At 36.4% G+C, this 8,952-nt stretch overlaps 1 protein-coding gene across 1 annotated transcript in view; it reads left to right on the top strand.

Moving 5' to 3' along the window:
• LOC107098026 (dickkopf-related protein 3-like) overlaps positions 1–5,258 on the top strand; it is a 12,887-nt gene extending 7,629 nt beyond the window's left edge. Inside the window, exons 4-7 of the mRNA XM_015395450.1 lie at positions 3,074–3,166; positions 3,818–3,962; positions 4,667–4,817; positions 4,910–5,258. Of these exons, the coding sequence (XP_015250936.1) occupies positions 3,074–3,166; positions 3,818–3,962; positions 4,667–4,817; positions 4,910–4,940 (420 nt within the window). The 3' untranslated portion in view covers positions 4,941–5,258. The remainder of the gene's footprint in view (positions 1–3,073; positions 3,167–3,817; positions 3,963–4,666; positions 4,818–4,909) is intronic.
• The last annotated feature ends 3,694 nt before the right edge of the window (positions 5,259–8,952 follow it).

The raw sequence follows: 8,952 nt of genomic DNA, 5'->3' as shown, positions 1-8,952 counted from the left end.
TTCAGCATGGGGGTGAGTAGAAAATGAAGGCTAATCATGTTTTGGGTGTACTATTCCTTTAAGATAAAATGAGTGATACCTTACTGTCTGTAATTGTGAGCCGAGGTGCTTCTTTACACGTTCAACTTTAGTTTTGTGCCAATTAAACTTTGAATGTGCAGGTAAACTTAAAGGACCAGTAATGCTGATTTAACTCAAAGCTGCAAATAAGGTCTAAGGGTGTAAAAATAGTGTCTGACCCCAAGTTGCCACTCTTTACTTCTGTTCAATTTTGAAGTTTTGTATATTTTGCAAAAGAAAACTAATCTTGTTGAATGTATTGTGCAGCTCTGCAAGTAATGCTGCAAATAAAACGTGCAATGTTAATATGATGCATATGCTGTTGATATCATTCTTTCCTTCCATCATGTTTTTTTTCCATCGATCTTTATCACCTGTTGGAATCGAGGGGAGGGAGTTTTTACAACTTTGTATTTTCAACACAGTGATTTAGCTCCTCAGCCTTCAGGATGGTTGTAAACGTTCCTTTAAATGTCAAATGGATCCTTTTTAAATGTTTTTTTTTTCTTTGTAAAAGTAAAAGTATTCGAGCTTTTTTAACAGAGATGTGGTTTAGATATCGCTCCATCTCTAAGTATTAATTCACAAGATGAACACAGAGATGTTTCCTACTCAACTACTGTGGGGTTCTCTAGGAATGACAGTTTAACTTTGCTTACCTGTCACCTTTCACACTTAGGTAGTTTTGATTTCTGAGGCTCAGAGGCGTCATGTCATACTTCCATATACATCCAGGAGGCAGCATAGAGCATCCAAAATGTACATTTTCTATATATATATATATATATATATATATATATATTAATAAAGAAAATGTACATATATAATATATATATATATTTTTAATGGTGAGCTTATGTTGGTGTAAATTGAGCAAAATCACTACAATATAGTAACATTATCTCAGGGCATTTTAGAGAGTAACTTCTAAAGTACTAAATTAAATTTACTATACTGTTATGTTTACAAGCTCTTTTTAATTATTACTATTTATTAATATTATTTAATTATGTAAAGGAAAAAAAAAATCTCACACTCACACACACACACACACACATATATATATATATATATATATATATATATATATATATATATATATGTATGTATGTATATGTACTAATGACACAAAAAATAGATCCAAAACAAATGATTGATCTTTTTATGTGTCCAAATGTTTAGATGGAATTTTTCACAACAGCATTTCAAAAAAGCTGCCTAAAACAAGAAGAAAAAATCTCCCTAAAACCTTATTTGTTATTCTATAATGAACATTATTTGTTGCCACTGTTATAAAGAGCCATTGAGGAAGAGCCAAAGAGCTTCTGGCAGCTCTGGAGCTGCAGGTTGAAAATATGTGAAATGATCTTCTGATTGGTTGCATTTGCCCGTGGTCCCACTCTAGCATGAAGTCAAACAAATTGACAATGAAAACGCACCAAAGGCCTACTTTGCGATGAAGCAAAGATGTTGATTTTTATCCTTTTCTATAATAAAATAAGGAGGTCCTTTTCTCTTTACTTATTTTCCAAATTTATAAAAGGATATCCAATTTCCAACTTTCTAAAAGCCATAATCAAACATCTGTTTTTTATTCTATTTTCTTCTTTTACGTTGCATTGATGATCTTCCTTGCATTGCCTCTAGGCAGGTGGAAACTAGCTATAATCTGGTGCAATTCATCTTTGATATTTAAAATAAATGCATTTCTGTACATTTGCATAAATAGATTGTTATTAATGAAAAAATTAAAAGTCAAAGATGCTGAAATGAAACATGTTAACATGGATGGATTGACCTTTGTGTCCAGAGCAGAGGCGTAACTTTGTGAAGGACTGGTGTGGACACGTCCCCACCAATGATTTCCATTTATTTCCCTCATTTACTTTAGCCAAAGGTAATAGAGTTGGGTGCAGCGATCTGTCCTCACACTGTTTTTTTTTGTTTTTTAGAGTGTTTTTTTTCCCTTTCTCCCACTGCTCCTGTGTCCCACATCTCGGTGTAACATCATCCAATCTGTCGCATTGAGGCATCTGATTTGCCGTTGCATTTCACTGTGTACTGAGTAACTACTTGTTTGGAGGAGAGACACACAGCAGCACTCAGTGAATATTAACCAGCAGCTGCTACAGTATATGTTTAAGTAAAAGTTAGGAGACGGAAGGGTTAACAAAATTACAGATGCCTCCAAAAAAATCAGTTTGTTAGACATACGGACCTTTTTCAGCAAAAAGTTTATACAAGTTAGTATTATAATGCAAGAAGCTTGAGAAAACATAGTTTAAGTGTTGTTCTTCTTTACTTCAGAGGACCATGACTCACAGTTACAGCTTCAAATTAACATGTTTTTTTTTATAGTACAGTCAGAATCAGACTGCAGAGCTTCTACATATCTAGAAAGGTTGTTTCTGGCATCATTATATTAGTAAAGAGATCTATAAATCTTTTTAAACAGAGCAGGGAGAGAAGTAGGGAGAGCTGCAGATTGCAACAAAAAATATCTCAAGTTTAACAGAAATTTATAAGAAAAAAATATGCTATGCTACATTTAAAATGCAGCATATCCATATTCTTCTGGATCAATTGATGGAATTGAAATTGTACTTTAAGGGATAATATATCGATTTTAGCATTGGAATCTGCTGTTATTCGCTATTTTTTATACTTTGTTTTTAGGCCATATATATATATATATATATATATATATATATATATATATATATATATATATAATGCACTAAAAGTCATCTCTCTAACTACCTATTAATATAAATATCAGTTACTGTGGTTCTCTTGTGTTTCTTAATAATAGGAAAGCATTCAATAAATATACTTTGTTTGAGCTCATTTCTGGAAAATACAAAAACGTTTGAAAGCGTTTGGGTCGAGTAGATCCATCAGCCACCACCCTTAGAGTGTCCCCACCAACTTTCATCACAAAGTTACATCCTTGGTCCAGAGGCTCTTAAATCTTATCTGAATCTTTTTATTTTCTTGCCATGTGACCCTACAGGAGTGCATGGTAGATGAGGACTGTGGGGATCTGAAATACTGCCTATATGAGATTGAAAACTCCAAGTGTCTTCCCTGCATACCAACGGATATGGTGAGAGTTCATCATTTTGCTCAGGTTACATGTGTTATTGTGCAATCATAAAGCAACAGCAATACAAAGCAGCTCCATTACAGTGATTTATTTTTTTTTTGAACCTCACACTTTATTACCAAGCACAATAGCAAGAGAAGTTTGTATTGAACATTTTAAATCTCCGCCGTATCTCTGAACGATCTGCTGCGGTCCTTAGTTTTCATGAAAAGCTGGATTTATAGCCGGCATCACAAACAGTAGCGTGTTAAACGCCACCTCCCTGCTTTTTGCTGCCAAAACGTGGGAACGCCCTGCCCATTGGCCAAGCATTCACACCATGCTGTACTTTTGAGAGTATGTTTTGTGAAAGAGATTTTGCTCTGCTATTGAAAGCATTAAGAAAGCCTTAAAACCAGGCAGACCTTCTTTATAACTGTTGGTTGTTTTCAAAATTTTGCCGACTCTCATAGAGAAGACATTTAGAGGTACATGTCTGTTTAAAAGATGCATTGAGCCCAAAAAATATCTTAAATTTTTCATTTTAACTATACAGAATTGGATATTTTCTATTGCTTTCCATAAAATCACTGCCTGCTTCACGTAATCTGACTGTAGGTCAAAAGAAAAATTCTTAAAGTAATAAGTGCTACTCATTGTGTTTCCGTACAGCCGTGTACAAAGGATGAGGAGTGCTGCTCAGATCAGATGTGTGTTTGGGGTCAGTGTACAGCGAACGCTATCCAAGGAACAGCCGGGACGATCTGTCAGGGTCAGAGCGACTGCAGCACGGATCTCTGCTGTGCCTTTCAGCGAGGTGATGATGTAATAAACATGCATGTCTGATTTTACCTCAAATACAATGATAGGTGTGAACTATGAATACAACGAGGATTTTCTGCTTAAATCTGCATTTTTACAGTGTTATTGCAATAAATTTCTCAAGTTAGATGTGCACCACCTTGTTAATTTTGCTCCATTATTGTTGCAAGCAAAGAACACATGTTGAAAATTTAAGTTTGATAAAATAAAATTAGGAAATAGAACATTGTAAAATAGTTAATTTTTAAAAAAGAAATTGCATTTTTCTTTTTCTTTCTTTTATTTTTTTACTTTTGATTGATTGATTTTGATTTTTGTATTTATTCAAATTTGTTTTCAGATAGTTTTATGAAATGCATTCTTTTCAAATTGTGTTTTACAGAAATTTGCCTAATTTGATTTGTAATACTCAATTTATTTTAAAAAATGCTATTCATTAAACTTAATCTGTAAAAACAATATAGAAAAAAATAATTTCAAAAAATAAATGTGCAAAAATATGAGGAAAAAGGGCAAAGTTACGCTTAAAAAATTTATGATTAAAATTTTTCTAAAAGTTTTATTTCTACTTTGCATTTATTTATTTTTTTTCACATATTTATTTGCAAAATGTGTTGTTTGCAATAATAGTGGTCAAAGTTCACTCCATACAGTGTGACACAGGCAGGCGAGTTTGACTTTTCTTCTTCCTCCCATCAGAGTTTTTGTTTCCAGTATGCAGCCCCAAACCTGCAAAAGGAGAGTCATGCCTGAACCACCCCAACCTTCTGATGGACATGCTGGAATGGGACCAGGAGGGCCCCAGAGATTACTGCCCATGTGTAGGGAACCTGCAGTGTCAGCCCCACAGGTGAGAACAAACATCAAGCTGCAGGTTTATAAAATAAAATCATCGTTAAGCAAAAATCTTTTTCCTTTCTCTTTTTTGTTTTCTCCCTGCAGTCGTGGATCTGTGTGTGGAGAGAAGGACTGACCGTACTGTTGTTTCAAACGAGCCAATCAGCTGTTTAGTTTGATGGTGTCCCATATGAACATCACCTGCACCCTTAATACTATTTATAATTAACTGCAAAACTACATTTTAAAACACTAAAGGGAATAAATGATTACAAATTTGTTTCACCACTGTTCTCTTATTTGATTGTTTTTATTAATTTATTTTATTATTTCGCCGGATTCCTTAAAGATGGAGAATTCGGTCCTTGATGTTTCAAATTTCCATCATAAATGTTCCATTAGATCTAATATTTTTCTTGGCTTTATGACCAAATAAATCACCATTCTGAATAATGACCTTGATGCTTGTTAAGTTAATAAACTTTTTCTCTTCTTTGACCTGATTCTGTGCTGAATCGAATAATCTTGTCCAGTTCAAGTGTGGCAGCAGCAAGAGATGCAGATTTCTCTCTAAGCAGGGCCAGCTCCAGCCTCAATGGGGCCCTAAACAAAATTGAAATCTGGGCCCCGTTATGTCTGCCAATAATATCAACTGTTTCAAATCAACAGTCCAATGATCAGATCTTTTTTATATCTTTTATGAGGTCTTCGTAGGTCTGGCTGTACGCAGTTTACTCACTGTAAAAGTGTTTGTGGTTAAACGTTTTGTTGGCAACCCCAGCAGGAATGTGGAAAATAACTTGCAGAGTAAGAGCACCAAAAAACTAGGACAATTGCTTTGAATTGTTAAATATGGAAGTTAGATCCCTCTGAAGGCGGCTGCACCTCGGAACTTCCCTTCCGGTTCTTTTTCTGCAAGCAAGTTATTTACTACTCTTAACTCAAACTGGGTAAAACCATATAAAAAGGACTTTAAAACAGGAGTAAAAAGTAACAAAGTTTATTCCAGATCCGGTCGTTACAGGACAGAGAAATCGCTTGGAGTTGGCACAGCTGTGGGCTCAAAAAACGTCAGCGAGCATCCGGCAAAGATTGAGCCCCAAACAAGGTCATCTCCTCCTTCTTATACCTCATGAGTCCATGTGTCGCATCAGATGGATGCTGTCTGTATCAGAAACTGACACGCCATCCATGCTCTAACCTTTATGCATCTTACCTCTATGCCCAAGGATTACAGATCGCTCTCCTCTATCAGTCCGGTTTCAAGATGTGTCCTTGTCCTGCGTTTCTTTAAAAGACAAGAAGGCTGTCCTATTTAGATGACCTCCGTACACTCAGTGTGATCCTCCATGTGAAGGAAGGCCTTCTACTCTGTGTAATCTGGCTAACAGAGTAATAATGCACATGATGTATAAAGAATAAACCTAACAACTAAAAATAAAATAAAGCCGGGCATACACTGTGCAACTTTTTTTCAATCACTGCACGCAGCTGCAGCTCACTGTGTGTTCTCGCACTGTGCGGCAAGACGCTCTGATGCGATATACCTGCTCACACTATACGTCTAAAAACCACGCGGGACTCAGCTCCACAGTGAGATGGAGCTACTTGGACTCTATCAGGAAGCAAAATGTCTAGAAGAAGAATATGAAGTCTGCTAGAGTGAAACGCGCTGATTTGGCAATTTGTGCATTTTTGTGCTGAAAGCCCTAAAAAGAAAAAGCAACAACGTATTTGGACAAAGACATGGCTGAGCAAACGTGGCTACTATGGTCTGTCAGTTTTACAGAAAGAACTCCATTTAACTCGCACCCCCACCATGCTTCTGTTTTCATCTGGGAGAAAGAAGAAGATTCCTTGTTTGCCCACTGAGCGATTTGCCAACGACGGTCGACTGACCTCACGATTCCTGATCGGGAGGTGGTCGTGAGAGGTTGATCGTTATCCCCTGTACACTACAGGATGCACAATTAGGCTGAAAGTCAGCCCGATCGAAAAATTCTCGCATGACTGGAAAGTCGGCCCGAAAAGGGCAAAAAAATCATACGGTGTAAGCCTGGCTTAAATTGTACTAAAATGGGGGTAAATTTAATTAAGAATAAAATACAAAGCTTATCTTTGTTCACCTGAAATAAACTTATCTCAGTTTATGTGGGTCCTTCCTCATCTGCATGTCATGTGCTCTCTCTCTCTCTCTCTATATATATATATATGTATGCTTTGTGCCAGCCCCATCTCAAAGTTTGCTTTGAAACCTTCCATCCAGCAAAGGGCATTAAAGGAATAGTACACCCAAAACATGATTAGCCTTCATTTTCTACTCACCCCCATGCTGAACAACACTCTGGAGTACTTTTTTGATATCTCAAATGCATCTGGAGATCTGGGAGGCTTCTTGCTGTCTGCTGACATTCAAATAATGGAGGTCTATGGCGCCCGAGGCAGAAAGGTCCATAAAAGTCCACAAAAAACGTGTCAATATTCCTCCATACTGCTCGTCCAATGTATTCCAAGTGTCCTGAGTGGGTAGTGTCCATAATTTACTCGAAACGAAGTCATTTAGAATGTTTTTAGAGCATAAACAGTAGTGTATAGGATTTCCTGAAAGCGCGTTCATGAGTCTACGGAAACCGCGGCAGACCAAACCAGATGAAAGTGCGCATTCAGCGTCTGCTCTGCCGATAATGCAAGCGTAGAAGAAGAAATGTGCTGTTTACCTGTGCAAAGAAAGAAACAACGAAAGAAAAATGTCTGAGGACTTCAGTGTTGAGGAAGAGCATGAGTTCTTTGCCGAGCTGAATGCGCACTTTCATCTGGTTTGGTCTGCCGCGGTTTCCGTAGACTCGTGAACGCGCTTTCAGGAAATCCTATACACTACTGTTTATGCTCTAAAAACATTCTAAATGACTTCGTTTCGAGTAAATTCTGGACGCTACCCACTCAGGACACTTGGAATACATTGGACGAGCAGTATGGAGGAATATTGACACGTTTTTTGTGGACTTTTATGGACCTTTCTGCCTCGGGCACCATAGACCTCCATTATTTGAATGTCAGCAGACAGCAAGAAGCCTCCCAGATCTCCAGATGCATTTGAGATATCAAAAAAGTACTCCAGAGTGTTGTTCAGCATGGGGGTGAGTAGAAAATGAAGGCTAATCATGTTTTGGGTGTACTATTCCTTTAATTCAAACCAGAATGTTATATTCATGCTTTAAAGACGTAAATCAATTAAAATGATACAAATGTGCTATTAAATGTGTGTTCTCTGCTCTAAACTTAGCCTCTGGTAAAAAGGATCAACCTCTTTATGAGCATGCTGCATCATGCTTTCAGGAATGTGGAGATATAATCTAGAAATGAAACCATCTGAGGTCAACTAAATAAAATGTTCTCTGAGCTGAATAAATATATGAAGCATGATGAGCATTCTATATTAATGTTATACCTCCTGTTTGTTGGTCTACATGAGGGATTTACATACATTCAAATCTAAACACTAGAGGGCCCTGAAGAACTAAAGTGCATCTCCAACCACAGGAAAAGAATCCTAACCAGCTGGTGACCACATGACCATGGTCAGATTCATATCTCTCCTGCACAATGTTCTGCTGCTGGAAACAAAGACCTTTTATTCTCAGGTCAGAAAGTTGGAAATCCATCTGGTAATAATTAGTTTATATGGAAAATAACTGTGCAGAGGTGGGGGTAGAATTGCCACAAATTTCACTTAATTTACTTAAACATGTTTTCCTCAAGTAAAATTAAAATAGTTAATCCAAGAAATTATTCAAAGTAAAAAGAAAAGAAAAACTAGTAAAAGTTGCTGCGGCTTCAGACAATCTGATTTTAGTTTAAAACTATGTTATGTGTGAATTCTGGTATTTAAAAAATGTTAAATAAAATACAAATAAATAACATGATTACAAAATGACTACTTTAACCAGTAGGAACACTTTTTTATATATTTTTTTGTTTAAAATAAATGTATAAAACCAGACTTTACTGCAGGTAATGCATATAGTACATACTAAGAAAGGCTAAAGATTAACAACATTTATTTTCACGGTATTTTCATCTGATCTCTGGATATCTCTATGTAAGTGGAGGGACCAGAAATGAAAAGTATTTTGAAGCTAAAACAACAT

The sequence above is a fragment of the Cyprinodon variegatus genome, unplaced genomic scaffold (genome assembly GCF_000732505.1).
Source record: "Cyprinodon variegatus isolate N-32 unplaced genomic scaffold, C_variegatus-1.0 Scaffold741, whole genome shotgun sequence".
In the NCBI taxonomy this organism is placed as follows: Eukaryota; Metazoa; Chordata; class Actinopteri; order Cyprinodontiformes; family Cyprinodontidae; genus Cyprinodon; species Cyprinodon variegatus.
Note: the sequence above shows the minus strand (reverse complement) of the source record. Positions and strands in the feature narration are given on the sequence as shown.